The sequence below is a fragment of the Vicugna pacos genome, chromosome 24, assembly GCF_048564905.1.
Source record: "Vicugna pacos chromosome 24, VicPac4, whole genome shotgun sequence".
Classification (NCBI taxonomy): domain Eukaryota; kingdom Metazoa; phylum Chordata; class Mammalia; order Artiodactyla; family Camelidae; genus Vicugna; species Vicugna pacos.
Genome location: NC_133010.1, coordinates 17,208,616 through 17,226,187, shown reverse-complemented (window position 1 = coordinate 17,226,187; position 17,572 = coordinate 17,208,616). Strand labels below are relative to the sequence as shown.

General features: G+C 35.2%; 1 protein-coding gene across 3 annotated transcripts in view; it reads right to left on the bottom strand.

Annotated features, from left to right (window-relative positions):
* The window catches only part of SS18 (SS18 subunit of BAF chromatin remodeling complex), a 56,324-nt gene that overhangs the window by 18,571 nt on the left and 20,181 nt on the right, over positions 1 to 17,572 (bottom strand). For all 3 annotated transcript variants that reach the window (XM_072949081.1, XM_006205090.4, XM_006205092.4), the window contains exons 4-5: positions 14,229 to 14,382; positions 10,446 to 10,667 (exon numbers count right to left, since the gene is read on the bottom strand). In XM_072949081.1, coding sequence (XP_072805182.1) covers positions 10,446 to 10,667; positions 14,229 to 14,382 — 376 coding nt within the window. The remainder of the gene's footprint in view (positions 1 to 10,445; positions 10,668 to 14,228; positions 14,383 to 17,572) is intronic.

Below are 17,572 nucleotides of genomic sequence, written 5' to 3'. Positions count from 1 at the left end.
AACTACCACTGACAAGGGATCACACTGGGAACAATGAAAATATATCACATGGTACAATCAACAAGGGCCACAGAGCTCTGTGGTGGGCCTGAAAGCAAGCAGCTCCTCAGAGGTTCACGGGGCTAAGTTACAGTATGGGGGGCTCACCCTTCTGCCATCATCACCACTGCTGTCTGAGAAGCGTGTATGAGTCCTTCCCCGGTTTACTGCTTACACAGCTACATACTCACTCCCCTTTTACTAACTTGGGGACAACTTAAGAAGAAAGAACAGGAGGCAAAGAACTAGAAAAGTTTTACTGGCAAACAATGACCAGATGAACCAAAAGCTCATTGTTTAATTATTGAAATAAAAATTTAAAACAAAGCATGCCCACCTCTCTAACTATATTACTGACCTACAATAGCAGCAACAACGTAAGCAGAAAGAATTCACTCTTTTCCAATCTGAAGAACTGGCTGGTTGGTTATCTACAGAAGTATTTTAGCGGTGCTGTCTTCCTCTTATTTGCCTTCGCTGTTCTACTTCCTTCCAAATTCCTTTTTCGTTCTAATTTTATCATAAATATAATCCTTTCAGTTTACGCTGGGACTTTTCTTTCAACAAGGAAATAAAGTCTCACAAGTAGGGAGAAGGTGGCTGAGTGGAGAGTGGAGAAGAGAACTCAACAGTGAATGCACTTAACACTGTCAGACACGCTTTCACATTTATTTCATGTAAACCGCTAACAACTACCAGAGGTAAGAATCCTAATTTTCAAGTTTTCAGCCAAGGACTCCAAAGGTCAAGATTACATAAGCTAATAGATATCAACTGGGAATCAGACAGAACTCAAGTTTGATTTCAGAGCACGTTCATTCCATTATTCTTCACTGCCTCTATTCAAGCTACAGCAAATTTAGTAGTTCAGAAGCAAATTATGCAATAAAAAAAGATCCAAAACATTAACTAGTTTAACTGAGGTTATAATTTGAAAAGTATATTTTGTATATAGTAAAGTACTGAATACTAGCATTCATAATATAATAAGCAGCATGATTGGTCATTTACAGGATTCATTTCCAGTAAATGAAGGCTTTGTCTTATCTTTCTTCTCCAATACTGATTAAAGACCTCTTGTCTTGAGATAACTATAAAACTAAAGCATATAATATGCACTGGAACCGAAATTTAAAATAAAGGAGGAAGAAAGCAAAACCATAATAGCCGGGGGAAAATCCAAAAGGATATGTAACAACAAAATTCTAAGCTTTGCTGTAAAGGAGAAAAGTAATTCTAGTTTAAGCCCGAGATAGAAAAGACCATGCCACTTGTGCTTTATCTTTTGGGACTGTCAGCAGTTCCAATCCCAGAGAGCTCAATTACCACCCTTCTTTTATTCTCTGTCACTTCTCTCCCTCTAAGGATCCTCAACATCATTCAGGATCAAGCCTAAAACCGCAGAGAATGGAGGGGGACAGCACCGCTAAAACACAATGCTTTCATCTTTTTCCTGGAAGCCTTATCCATTAAAAAAAATTATGACTTCAATTCTGATTGTTTAGGAAGCATATTGTTTTTCTTATGATAATGAAATAAGCTACTGTGGCAAATAAATGTGTCTTATCCCTTGAGATATAATGGAAATAAGAGAGCTGTATTTCAAAAGGTTACCCCAAAGTAAGTTCTAAAAATTTGTGCTAGAGTGAAGATTACAAAATGAGTCTATTATAACCATTTTCTACAAACAGTGACATCACACGTTACTATATCCTTAAAAGTTATTCTTTCTCTTTTACATAAATCATTCTGATGCTAAGACGTACTACCAAGTGTGGTATCATATATACTAAGAACCTACTAATGTCTTAATTATCTGTAATATGCTTTTGGAAGTGTTTTAAAAGCACATTTAATACATGTATATCATCACATTTTTTCTTCCCATTTGGAGCTTTATACCCAAACAGATATTCTATGGAAACCATGTCCTATATATTAAACACACATGAAATATTCCTAAATCACCATATTTTATATTACTGGAATTCTTTGCTCCTAAGAGACAGTTAATACTTAAGTTTTATCTCAAGTTACTGTTCAAAAAGAAGAATTTTTTTAAAGACTCAACTATAAAGATAGCATTAAGTTTAAAATAATCTGTGAAGAATTTAGAATCATATAAAATTTCTATATATATATAAATATATATATGCACATATATTCACATCTTCAGATGCAAACCAATACACTAAAACTCTAACCCATATCGTTAGTTGATGAATTATTTCAAATGAAGGTTAAAAAGGATAGCTAACAGCTAATGAGCACTTACTGTGGGCCAGGCACTAAGGGCTTTACGTCTATTATTTGTCTCCCCAGACTCTATGAAACAGATAGTATTGTTATCAACCTCACTTTATCGGTAAGAAAATTCACCACATACAGCATTAAGAACCTTACCTAAAGCTGCACAGCTAGGAAATGGTGAGCACTGTAAAGCCGTGCTCTTCACCATTATGTGCACCTCTTCTCCAAAGTCAAGTCACACTTCTTCCATGTAGCATCTCCCAGGAAAACAGTTCCATGTAACATTATCACTATAATATGAAAATCCTAGAATACGAGAAGTTTCTGCACCTCACCTGTGATCTCCGTGTTGTAAGACTGACCATGAAACCGCACAGATAAACCTTCCTCCAAGCCTATTTTCTTGTTCATATCATATCGCCTACCGTTCACACTTTACTGCTTGTTCCTTAACCATTCAGTCTCAAACTAAACCATTTATAGCTCTCATTTCAATCTATTACTAGTGGTTTATTTGCAAGAAAAAAAATTCTGATTCCAGTGAATTCAATTAGCTAACTCACTACCTATTAAATAGCCACTTAAAGTGAAAAGGATTCTTAACTTACCTAAAACATACATCCAACATCATCAAGAGTTTTAAGCAGTTCAAAATTAGACATTTAGATACAATACCAAGGATACTGTACCATAACTAACACAAACTTAGCTGAATTTCCTAGCAACCAATGAAGAACCATGATTGATTTTAGCTAGTAAAAAGAACAGTTCATTAAGACATACAAAGAGATACTTTTCATAACATGAAGGTTTTAGAGAAATCTCATGAAAGTATTAAAAAGTATTAAAATAGGGGGGAGGGTAGAGCTCAGGGGTAGAGTGTGTGCTTAGCATGCACGAGGTCCTGGGTTCAATCCCCAGTTACCTCCCTTAAAAATAAATAATAAATAAACCTAATTACCTTCCCCCCAATAAACAGAATTTTTTAAAAGTTAAAAAAAAAAGTATTAAAACATAATAGTATCAATAACTTTTGTTATTGTCGTTTGTTTTTCTAGTAACACAGACCATCCTTACATGTAGTTCCTTACAGTAACCACTTCTTAAAGCTCTAATTTTCAACCCTGGTGATTTCATCCCCAGGGGAGATTTCAGTAAAGTTTGCAGACATTTTTGTTTGTCACAACTGGTCTGGGGAGCTCCTACTGCCACCTAGTGGCCCCAGGACAGAAATATTCCTAAATATCTCACCATACACTGGACAGGCCTCCACAACAAAGAATTATGCAGCTCAGAACGTCAATAGTGGTAAGTTAAGAAATCTTGGATTCTCAAGGGCATAATCCTAAATCATAGGCATCTCTGCAAACTAGTCTGAGAATCAAATTATGTATTTAGCTTTCTGGTGAGTGAAAAATTGGGAAAGGGATATTTTGTAGCTTAATAAATCTGGCAAAGTAAAAGCTAGGCAATTTCTTAGTCAACCCTCTTAAACAGTTTCAACCATTTATATATGTATATGCTATATAATAATATACATATACACTACATGATAATATTAATTCAGAAACAAAGTCGCTGGTAAACATCTACTGCAGACTGAAAGGAATTCCAAAAGCTCTAGATTTATGAGACATAAGTAGCAATTTGTTGTGAAAGTGAAGATCTTATCTTGCCCAAGGAGAAAACCATGGAGATGGGCTACACTAGAACTTATAGCTTTGTGTCATTTAGCAGGAAAGCTCAAAAGCTATGAATCATAAGGTACAGAAAAGATTACCCTGCCCAGAAAAATCTTCTGAGGGAATGGGCTGTAAATAAGCATGACTTGGAATACTTGTAAAATGTAATTTCTAAAATTTACCCTTAGAGATTCTGATTTAGCAGGTAAGGGGTGGAGCAAAAAAAAAAATCTTGTTTTAACAAGATCCCCAGGTGATTCTGATCTGGGTAGTCCTGGTGTTATACACTGAGATAGAGTTCTAAGCAAAAGAGTAACCAGTCATTCCCTTTTACCATAAAAGAAACTAAATTATGGTTCATACAGAAAGTTTAAACTGGAGTAGAACTGCATCCCATGAGGGCACCTACGGTGTTACCTATAAAACGCACCCTAAGGAGTATGTGTTAAAATCCAGTGACTGATACACAAGATTTGTACATTTCACTGCATGTAAATATTACCTAAGAAAAAACTATTAAAAGAGAAAAAAGCAAAACTTTAATTGAGCTCTAATAATATGCAGACTAAAGTGTTCATGAGTAAAGTGTACTCATATCTGCAAATTACTCTGAAACGCATTTTGAAAAAGAAGATGCCATTAATGAATGAGATGGATGGACAGATGGATGATAAACAAATTTAGCAAAACATTAACTGTAGAATATAGGAGGCAACTATACAGGTACAATTCCTTCAGGTTTTCTGTATGTTTAAAATTTTGTATTAAAAAAACTGGGAGAAAAATTTAAAATTAATCCTAGAAGAATATATAAAGACTTCTCAAAACTCAACAGTGAAAAAACAATTCAACTAGAAAATGGGCAAAAGACACGATGAGACATTTCAACGAAGAGGATATACAGATGGCAAATAAGCACATGAAAAGATGTTCAGTATCAGTAGCCATTAGGAAGATGCAAATTGAGACAACAGTGAGATGTTACTACACAGTTTTCGAGAGCTAAGATTAAAAAAATTGACAATACCAAATATTGGCAAGGATATGGAGAAAGCAGATCACTCATGCGTTGCTGGTGGGACAGTAAAATGGCACAATCAGTTTGGCAGTTTCTGAAAAATCTGAATATATACTTATCATACAACCCAGCAATTGCACCCTTGGGTGTTTATTCCACCCAGAAATGAAAACTTATTTTCAGATAAAAACATGATCATGTACACGATTGTTCAGAGCACCTTTGTTTGTAAAAGCCAAAAACTGGAAACAACCAAAATGTCCCTCACTAGGTGAATGATTAAACAAACTATGGTACATTCATACCATGAGATACTGCTCAGCAACAAAAAGGAACGAACCACTGATGACAACAACTTGAATAAATATCAATCATGCTGTATAAAAAAAAAATCTCAAAAGGCATGATTCCATTTATGTAGCATTCTTAAAGTGACAAAATTATAGAAATGGAGAAAAGAGTAACAGTGGTTGCCAGGGCTTAAAGATGGTTGCAGGGAAGACACACAGGATCTCTCCACATTACTTTTGCAACTTCCTGTAAACCTATAATTATTTCAAAATAAAAAGTGTTTCAAAATGAGTCATAATCAAACTAAGTTTATAATCTGTTGGACAGAAATTCACCTAGATTCTGTCTCCCAAATCCAAAAGGTTTTGGTATGACTGACAATCATCTGTTTTATCTGACAGTAACTGACAAGTCTCTTCTTTGGTTCATTCCGGAAATGACAGTCTGTGGACGACAACAGTCTGTGGACGACACTACCACAGAGAAGGATGCTAGCGTTTTAATTTGTTATGGCAGCAGGAAATCTAACTAATCTATCAGTCAACAAATAGGATAAAACAGTGAACAAAACATGACAGAGCTCCTGAGTTAACAAAGCTTAAGAGTCTAAGGGAAAATAATTAAACAGATATTCACAAATAATTATGTAATTATAAGTACTCAAACAAAGACCCTAAGTACAGGCTATTTACTATTCGTAAGTGGACAGCACCCTGTCTGTGGAGTAATTTAAAATTTATAGAGCAACGTTATAGGTAATTTTTATTTTATGTTCTATGCTTTTCTCTTTTTCCAGATTTTTCATATTAAACATTTTTATAACCAGAAAAATGTCATCATTGGGGAAAAAAATTACAACCTTGAAAAACTTACCCACAACAGCAATAATAATCAAACGTATAAACAGAACATCTAATCTGAACTACAATGTAATGGCCGCACGTACCTAAAACTGTAACAAACAGGAATCTGCAGTATCAGCGATGTTGCACAGATTTATCAATGTTAACAGTGAAGAGAGATGAGGGTACACATAATTCTCACTTTTTCAAATCCACTATAGTTGAAATCTTTCATTTGTAGATTTTCTATGTTGTACTTGAAGGAGAAAAATTCAGTACAATACCACAGTGCTTTTTTTATATTGAAGAGTTACTAAGTTTATTGAGGATTCTTATCTGGATCATGCCCAGAGGGACTGGAGACTGGAGAGTGAGATCAACAATGTGAGCAATCAATCAATCAATCAATCAAATCTACATAACGGATCCCCAATATAAACTCTGAACACTGGGGCTCGGGTGAATTCCCCTGGTTAGCAATACTCTGTGCAAACTGTCACACACCAGGACAGCGGGAGAGAAACTGTGCCCAATATATCTGGATTTTTCCCTTGGCTGACATTAATTTGTATCCTTTCTCTGTAATAAATCATAAATCTTGAGTATAACAGCTTTCAGTGAGTTCTCTGAGTCTTCCCAGCAAATTACTGAACCTCAGAGTGGCTTTGGGAACCCTAAAACTTGTAATTGGTGTCAGATGTGAGGCCAATCTAAAGGACGAGTCTCTGCAACTCTATGGTTGGCTACCTTCAGAGGTGAGGGCAGTCCTGGGGACTGCGCTCTCAAACTCTTTGCAGCAGCTTTAACGCTGCCCCTGAAATTGTTCCTTTCCTCTCTCTTGCAGCATCAATCTCCTCCTTTCCAATGGATCATTCCTATCAGTATACAGACATGACTTAGTATCCTCCCGTCTTCAAAATAATCCTCAATCTTACATCTTCCTCCAGCTATTAATCCATTTTTGTTTTCCTATAACAAAAAGTACTGAAAAAACTGTCTTTACTCACTATTATTACCAATTTTCTTCCCATTTTCTCTTAAATACACTGCAGCAAGGCTTTTGCCCCCATCCCTCCACCAAAACTGCTCACCAGTCATAAAATCCAATAATTAGTTTTCAGTCCTCATCTTAATTGACCTATTAGCAGAATTTGACATGTTTAATAACCCCCCCCATTTTAAAATACTTTTTCCACTTAGCTTCTGACTACATTCTCTGGCTTCTCTTCCCACTCACGGGCTACTTATAATCAGTCTTCTGAGCCCGGGAAGGAATCTGTTATCTTCCCAAAGTCAAAATGTCGGAGTGCTCAGGGACTGAATCCTCAGTCCTCCTCTCCTCTATTTTTATTCATTCCTTAAATGATTCCTTCTAATCCAATGACTTTGAATTACCCAACCTCTCCCCTCAACTGTAGACTCATATCTCCAACTGCTATCTGATGTATCCACTTAGTGAATCATTCAAATTTAACATGTGTCAAACTAAAACCTTTTTATTCCCCTAAATTTGCCTTTCTCCTGGTCTCTTAATCTTAGTATATGGCAACACCATTCACCTGATTACTTTCACTGAAGTCATACTTAACTGTCCTGAACTACACATCCAATCCATTAACAAATCCTAGCAAACTATGGCAGCTCTACCTTCATATTATATGGTAAATATCCCCAAACTATTTCTCATTAGCTACATAGTATCACTCTATTCAAAGCCACCATCATCTCTTACTCGAATACAGAAAGCCTTTTAAAAGGGGTCCCTGCTTCCACACTTGTCCAACTACAGTCTGTTTCCTATACAGAAGCCAATGGTATCTTTTTAAAACATACATTCAGATCATGCTATTCCTTTGTGGAAAAACTTGCTGGCAGTATCTCCACTTTCTCAGAATAAAATCTAAAACCCTTATGGACTACAAAACAAGGTCTTTCATGGCTTGGCTTTCAACTCTTAGATCTTCTTCCCACCTGCACTCACTCACCTTCAGCTAGACTGCTCTCTTTGCTATTCCTCAAACACACTAAGTATGCTCCAGCTCAGGGCTCTTGCTGGCAATGCAATGCTCTTTTCCCAGGTATCTGCTCACCACCCTGAAATAGCACACATATCCCCATCTTTCTCTTTCCCTTCACTTTGCTTATTTTTCTTTATAGCACTTATCATTATCTGACATACTTCTATCTTATATGAGTCTTTAGAAAGAACAGGAAGCTCTTCACAATATTAGAAACTCAATAGCCTTTCACAAAATATATTCTGTAAAACTTCGTAGTCCTTTTAAGTTTCGACAGGAAATTTTAAACACTATCAAACAATCGTACTTTCCTCATTGATTATTAAGATCATTTTGGCATGATTTCAGCTGGCAAGGTCATTTGTCTGGAGGAGAATTTTAAAAGACAGAGTCAGAATTTCCTCACTGATTAACACCCTATTCTTTCTTGAAAAGTAACTCTTATTTCTTTAAATCAGATCCCTATTTAGTCATTTTTATACAGTCCATTTTCTACTAAGAAAATCATAAATTATAAGAACAAAGCAAATATAACTGCTTTTATATAATATATAATGGCTTTACATAATATATAGTTTTATGTAACTGCTACAGCAAAAGAAAAAATCATACATCAATATAAACTATCACATTTTTGAAAAAAACAGTTTAGGGGGGTACTGGGGAGGATGAATGAGGTGGGGAAGAAGATTAAGAACTACAGACTTCCAGCTATAAAATAAGTAAGTCATGGGATGTAATGTACACATAGAGAATATAGTCAATATTTAAAGAACTTTGTTCAGTGACAGATGGTAACTGGAGATGGTAACTTATCATGGTGATCATTTCATAATAGGTAAAAATAGCGTATCATTGTTGTACACCCGAAACTAATATTCTATGTTAATTATAATTCGATAAAAGAAAAATTATTTTAATTAAAAAAATGAAAAGAATAGTTGGTCCCTATGTTTTGAACAAAAAATTCCTACGAACACCTCAACTTCTTTCTCCGTAAACAGTAATTATTTTCTATACACACACTGCTGCACACATTATTTTTTCTTCTTCGGATTTTATGATGTCATATTAAACCACGCTGCAGCAACATCCATTTTTGCACACATCTTACCCTTCCTTAACTACAGTTTCTAAGAAGTGTGCTATCATTACTATAGTTGCTGGAAGAATCATCAATTTTCTTGCTCCCTTTCCTGGTAACCAAACTATGTGGAGAAGCATCCGAACTCCCATCTAATCTAGCCTGACTGTATCTTGCTATTTTTTGAACATTTCATTGACATAATAAAAAAAACAAAATACTCCATCATGGGTACTAAACAACCTTGGGGGTAAAAAAATGGAGCAAGTGTCAGTTTTGTGAAACTAAATTTACTGAAAATTTGTTCTATTAGCTTCCTTTGTTTCTGGTGTATTTTACCAGTATTATAGAAGATATCTGTATTAATATTTTAAGATTATAATATATTATTTCATCAAAAGTAGTGATCAACAGATCACATTAAATAACTTCCTTTATCTGTGTGTACTTTAGTGATTTGTTTTTCATAAGCAAAATCTAGAAAATTTTATTGCAAATACATTAAATTCTATCGTGTACTCTTAACCTCACCACATTTCATAATTGAAATAGCTTTAGGCTGGCAATAGGCCAAATGTTTTAACAGGCAATTAGCAGAACAGAGCGCCACTTATTGGTTTTTAGTTACTATTCACAAGAATACTTAAAAGAGAAACATGATAACAATTTCATTCTCTGAGATTGGTAATAAACTTTAATAAGACTTCACACTAAGAATACAGGAATATAGCAGCACCTCCACTGAACATTCTAATAACAAAGTATGTTAAAATTACCTTTAATGCCAAAAACATTAAATCAAGGGAAATTCATACAAATTAATCTAACCTTCACAAGTGAAATGAACCACAGTATAAGTAGATGTTTTTTAAGGAGTGTACTTACAAAGATAAAACTACATTTTCTCAATTTTCTAGCCCTAACCAAATGTTTGGTTACTCCTTGAGTAGCTTAAAAAAAAATCAAGAAATATAGAATCTCAAATAAATGGTCCAAAAGACATCAAAATGAATAAGCTTAAAAAGCTAAATAGAGCAATTTAACTTCTAAATGTAAAAGAAAATTATTTTAAGCTTGTTTCAAACAGTGTTCCTTTTCTATGGCTATAACTGTAACTCACTTTAACCTTTATTTTTGTAAATCAGCTAACATTTTGAAAAGTGTTCAAATTTCAAAGGCTAATATGGCATGGTAGTCAAGAATGATATAAAACGTACTTACCCTGGTTCGGCTGCATATTCATATTTGGTCTGGGGCCATAGTTTGCCATTGGCTGCCCTTGACTCATCGTCATCTGGTTCTGTACTGGCATGCTCTGTGATGATGGCACGGAATGGTTGTAACCTCCCATGGATCCATGGCTACTTGAAGGCATGTTCATGGAACTGTTTGTCATATTGAGTTGATTGGGTCCAGGTCCCTGCATAGGCATATGGTTAGGCCCTTTGAAGAAAAGTGATCAGAACCAAAATATGAAAGTTAAACAGATGATCTACACAAAATTACCTTAAAAAGCTTTTTTTTTGTATTAATGTAATACTAACACCAAACAATAGCCTGAGTATTTAATCAGCAGCAAACAAAGTAAATGTTTTACATGAATGAAAGCAAATACTGTTATTTGCTAGACGTTATTATTCTCATTTTATAGATTAAGAAACTGACGCTTTTGAAAAGCTAGGAACATTCTGAAAAAAAAAAGTAATGAAAGAAGACTTGCTTTATGAGAGACCAAAACATATAAAGTTGCAGTAATTAAAAGTGTATAGTACTAACACATAAATGAATTGATAAAACAGATCAACAAACCCAGAAGAGAGTCTAAAAACTCACACAAATGCATAATTTGGTAAATGACAATTAGTGGTGATATAAAGTATCAGTGGGCAAAAGAAAGATAATTCAATAAACGATGCTGTGACAACTGAGCAGACATCCGGAAAAATACAGGTTGGATCCCTACCACTTTCCTTCTACCAAAACTAAGTCCAGATGAGCAGAAGAATTAAACATTACAAAAGAAGAAAGAAAAGGCAAAGGAACTATAAGAGTATTGCAAAACGGAAAATTTTAAAATTAATGTTGGAGTAGAAGGGCCTTCTTAAGTATGCCAGAACACCCAGCCATAAAAGATCAATAAACTTAAAATCTTGAGGACATAAAAAGTACATTAAAAGAGTATGTAAAAAGAAAACATTTGCACATATCCAAACAAAACAAAATTAAATAATAAAAAAAAACTAGTAGAAAATTATTTACAAGAAATATCACAGACCAAACTAATCACTGAGCATACAAAGTAAGTAAAAGACCACCAGCAGTAAAAGGGCAAAGCACACGAATGATCGGTGCACACATAAACTACAAAAGGGGTAGCAAGCATGAGGAAATCGCTCGCTTCACTTAATATAATAAAAAGGCAAGCTGAAATTATAAGACCCATGTTTCATCTTTCAGATTTGCAAAGATCAGAAGTTTTGCTCCACTTATATTATGAAGAAAGAAGCACTTTCACATACTGTTGAGAGAACATAAATACATAAATAAGTACTATTTCTATGTAGACCCACTTGGCAATAACTAACATATTTAAAAATGCATATACCTTTAAACCAGCAATTTAAGTTCTAGGAATTTACCATATAAATATACAAGTTTTTGTGTGCATGTGTGTATGGATGCAAAATTATGTTTGTTTGTTTACTTATTTATTTATATTTTACAGGCATATTCACAACAGCATAGGTTTTAACACCAAAGGACTACAAATAACCTGTATTTCTATCATGAGAGAAAACTACCCAAATGAATTAGAGGTGTCCGTAAAAAAAGGCATGTAATGCAGTCACCGAAAAGGAGGCAGCTCTTTATATACTGAGTGGTCTCCAAATATATCTCTTTATACTCACAGTCTCCAAGATAAATCTGTAAGAGGTAAAATATATATATATGTGTGTGTGTGTATGTATATATATATATATATATATATATATATATATATATATATATATATATATAATGCTATCTAATGTTTGCTACCATTTGTGTTTTTTAAAAAAGAATAAGAAGAAAGAGAAAAGAATGTATATATACATATGTTTTATACAAAGAGAGTATCTCTTAAAGGATAACTAGACAACAATGACTGCCTGAAACAAAGTGCCTGGGTGGGTAGAGACCATACGCCTTTTTGTACCTTTTGACTTTGGTACTACAGGCATGTATTACCTAATCTTTTTTTCAATCAGTTAAATTGTTTAAAAAGAGAACCTGAGATTGAGAGGATGTGACCAAGATCAAACAGCATGTAAATAGCACTACAACTTAGATTATAAAGTAAAATATTAAAAACAAAACTACAATAGGAAATTAAAAGCCTAGATACAAATCTGTATGCATAAAAGGGTTGGCTAAATGCTATAAGAAACTCACTACAGACAACATGAGTAACTGGACTTTCAATTTCTCCTACACCTAACTGTAAACTCTTTAACTAATAAACTGTTTTTGAAGCTCTGGACAACCTAGGTCATAAGGGGTTGAAAATTTCTGAGTCATAAAGAATATAACTTATTCCAGATGGCCTTACACAAAAACCAGTATGTTAACAGTAATTATACTGATGCTCAATTGCTTCCTGAGCCTTAGGCTTCAATGTTACCCGGAGAAGTTGAGTCAAAATCCTAATCAAAGGTACCACCATAAAAAGACACAAAAACTCCTTTAATTTGCTAAGTTGCATTAGCACAAACCTTCTGGTTTTAAAAACAATGTGTCCTGATGTGCTAAGTGTGGACTGAGCAAGAAGCTTCCTCCCGACTACAACCTGACAAGTAGTTATGTCTTTACTTCCACCTCCACACGCGGGAAGCCTTGGCAGGAAACAGAAGACTGCCAGCGAAACACCACCGCCCTCTACGTGACCAATCACACATCAATCTGCTATCAACCAGGCTGCCTGGCCTCTTCTGCTCTGTGCTCTTTTGCTCCATTTTGTCCACCCGTTGCCCCTGGACACCGATGCTACCAATCAGCTAAGATCATACTACCCTAAGTATACTAACTGCTAATTTTAAAAATAAACTGTTCTATTATTTTAATTTACTGTCATTACTGTTATTTGTATAATATTTTCTTTTTAAAATGAGTATAGCCTTTGTCTTTAGAAAGTAAAAATATTTTTATATTAAATGTAGAAAATGCCCCACCAAAAATCATGGGTATGGGTTGTGGCTGTTGCTATAAAAACAAAATAGTTTAAAGATACTTTTCAGATTGAAGATTCAAACCAGCAAAAGGTAACTAAATAAGCATCCAATGGTCTGAAATATATTTTCAGTGGCTCTAAACTTAAAATGGATAAATAGTAAAGGGAATGGTTCATTATATAAGAAAGCTAATACTTTTCAGCTTTTAACTTTACTTCAGTAGCAATATCTCTATTTATATCATGCTATTTATGTTATCTGTATTTATATTATGCTATCTATGTATTCATCAAAATCCATGCTCAGTTTCAATGACATCAATGAGGAAATAATAAATCCATTAGCACTTAAGAGATTGTTTTGTTTCTCCCTCATGTGTTTTTTCCAGGAACACTGTTTCTGAAATCAATAAATTTCTAAGTAAATACAAAACTCAGGGAAATGTTATAATACATTTTTATAAACAGATTTTAATTCTTAAGCCATGGCACAATGCCTTTTTTCCCCCCAAAAAGCTACTAAAGCCAGCTGTATTGCATAGTTTCAGACGGACTAAATTTAGCCAGTTCTGTTCATCAGAGGAATGCTGTGTGTCAGCTACATCAAAGCCCAAGGGCAGCCTGATAAACACTGAATACAGGTCACGTAGCTCTGTAGCTAACAAACTCTAAGAGAGCCTGGACTCGGGGGCATTCAAAGCAGTTTTGTCATCAACAATCTAGTATCCCTTGAGCCCCCATGTCGTTTCAGTTGCTAAGCAACTCTGGTGTTAATGTCTTAGAGGAGAAAAACTTACCAGGCATCTGGCCGTTCATCTGGTTCTGCATGTGTGGTGCAGGAGGACCCCCACCTACCATTCCATCTGAAGGCATGTTGTGCGAGCGTGGAGGTGGGGGAGGGCCGCTCTGATTCATCCCTCCAGGACCCATAGGCATATTCTGTGTGGGTGGCTGAAAGAAGACAGTTTAGTAAAACAAGAAAAACAGTTAGACTAATACATTAAAGATGCATATGGTATAAGGGTTGCCTATATTACTCAATTGAACAGGAACAAAAACACAAATGCATTTCAACTTATTCTAATGCATTTTAATCATGAACTATTAACATCATATTTAATACACTCCCAAAAACTTCACAAGAACATTAGCATGAATATATCATCTGATCACCTTAGACACTGCAATTAAAGCGTATTTTACTCTACAGTGAAAATTAAAATTTTTAACATTCTAAACAAAAAGAATTCTTATTTATTTACATATAAGGATTTCTAAGGTACCCATTATTGTTACTTAAATTATGTTTTAAAAATTAAATCTTCATTATTAATATGTTTGGATATATTTACTATTACTGACAGATCTCACCTGAAAAGATACAGTTACAAAAACCTACATAAAGACCAGAAGATTCAAAACATAATGTATTTTATACTGTTGAAGCGGGGGGGGAGTAGTTTTGGAGGGGGAATATTTTAAACCATGAAGACTCAGCTCAGCGCAACATTTTTGTGCCGACTACTCCTATAGATCGGAAACATTACTGATGGCCTCCAAGGGTACAGAGACAGCTGCCTCAAAAGGATGCCTTTGGCAAATTTCCTAATGAAAGTGTGAAGACTCTCACTGACTAACCTTGAGAGTTCACAAAAGGGCGAAAGGAAAAACACAGATACGAGGTGCTCTGAAACACCTGACCCTTCTCGGGGCTATTTGGGTGGAGAAAGCAAATAATTTCTTTCTAAACCCCTATTTTTAAGCCTGCAGAAGGATAGGGAAATACTGTTCTCTGCAGATCTATTTCTGCCTTCGTTCTCTACTTGTCTACGTTCTAAATATAATGTCCATTCCTATAACTTCAGTTATATAACTCCCTTCCTCCCACAAGTTTACTGGGTCTGTACCACCCGCAGTTTGTGAACACAGTCCTTCCTGGCACACTTTTTAACAGATACACATTGTTCTCTGGCCATCACATGTAAACACTCAAATCTCCAACCATCTAATAACCACTAACATTACAAAAATAGTCAAGTGCTACTCTAATAGTACCCACGTCAAATTCATAATCTGAATTTCTTCACTACTAAATCCAAACAATAATTGCTTCTCATTAAATATTTTCTCTTCAATTCTCATCTTAAATTCTTTACCCAATTTGCATTCTTTAAACACTTCATGACCTTTGTTCCATTTTCAAAAAAATTACCAAACATCAACTCAGTGTCACATATCTCACTTTTAAATCATCCCTTATCATCCTTCAAACATGGCTAACTCGAGCCTCTTGTTTGAAAATAAAATCCCTTTCTCCTATATTCTTGTCCAAATTTTGTTGACAATTCATGTTCTCACTCTCAACAGGTATCAGTTTTTCATTTGCTTGTGATTTAATTCATAAAACATCAATATTCGCAGTTCCCCTCATAATAGAGTAGCATGTATCAAACTAACCCTCTTGTTAATAAGTGATAAAATCGAGACCAATGTAGAAAATATTTGAAGGCACTGAAGAGTACGGCACACAGAGAGGCACAGGAGGGGCTACAACTCTTGCAAGAAGGGAAACATGGAAGATCAGCTCCACAGTCAGCTTGGCTTCTCCGTGGCTCTGCTGTATGACAGGAAAACAAAGCCCAAGGAGAAAGCGGCAGTCCTACTGGACGGAGAGAAGCAGAGCTCCTGGCTACCAGGGAGCTGGGAACTAAAGCCTGAAGTCCCAAAGTGGAAGACACACAGAGAGGGGAAAATTCGAGAAAACCAACAGAAAACAGCAGGTAGGAGGCCAAAGGGCTGAGCAGAGAGAGATTTCAGCTTCCGCCCAGTTCAAGGGAGACAGAGGCAGGAGTGTTGGCCCCACAAAGTCAGAAGGGCCTCCATAACAACTCAGTCCCTCTACTGAGACTTCAAAAAAGCCTCTCCGTGGATCAAGGTCAAAATTGAAATAGATGAGTCCTAACAAGTCTACAAAGACTCAATTAAAAGTTACAAGGCATCCTTAAAAATAGGAATAAATGGCCAACACCCATTAGGATGGCTATATTAGTTTTAAAAAAATATAGAAAGTAACAAGTGTTGGCAAGAATGTGAAGAAAATATCTCTCATACAAGCTGATGGGACTGTAAAAGGGTGCAGCTGTTGTGGAGAACAATTTGGCAGTTTCTTATAAAGTTAAACAGAGTTACCATATGACCTAGCAATTCCACTCTTGGGATAGACCCAAGAGAACTGAAGACATACAAAACTTGTACATGAATTCACAGCAGCACTATTCATAACAGCCAAAAAGTAGAAAACACCTAAATGATGAACGGATAAACAAAATGCGCTAAATATCCACACAGTAGAATACTATTCAGCCACAAAATGGAATGATAATACATGCTGACAGATACATACTACAACATGGATGAATCTTCAAAACACTATGCTAAGTGAAGAAGTCAGACTCCAAAAGTCACACACTATACGAGACTTTTTTAACTTAAAACTCATAATGAATTAACTGAAAAGCAAGATAAGCAACTCCAATTAACCATCAGTCTTCTTTTAAAATTAAGACATGCTTATACACTCAATATTAGTGAATGGCAACACTACCAGTCGAGTCTCCAAATTCTTTCCCTCATCCCTCATATGTATTCAGTAATTGAACCCTGCTAATCTTCTTTCAAATACTCCTGAATCTGACTCCCCTTTCCATTTATATGCTCCAGTTGTGTACTACCTTCATCTTCCTCACCATCAGTATTTACTGAGTACCTCCTACATGCTGGACACTGTGGATTGTTTTATTGAATCCTCATTATAACGTTACAGAATAAGTATTACCTTCCTCATATTGTAAAAATGATCATGGTATGCAACAGGAAATGAAATTGCTACTATAGAAATAGGAATCATATTTTTCTAAACTTTTGCATATCCTCAAACATTACTGGATACTATTTTAAAAGCATGGAAATGTAAGATCCCCAATTCCTAGCTACACAATAGAACCACCTGAAAAGCTTCCAAAATGTGCAGCCAAGGTAAAGACACACTAGACTATGTGATTATCCAGGTTCTTTCAGCTCTAAAACTTTTGATTCTGTAGAAATATATCTAGGCTGTATGCCTTAAAATGACCTACCACAG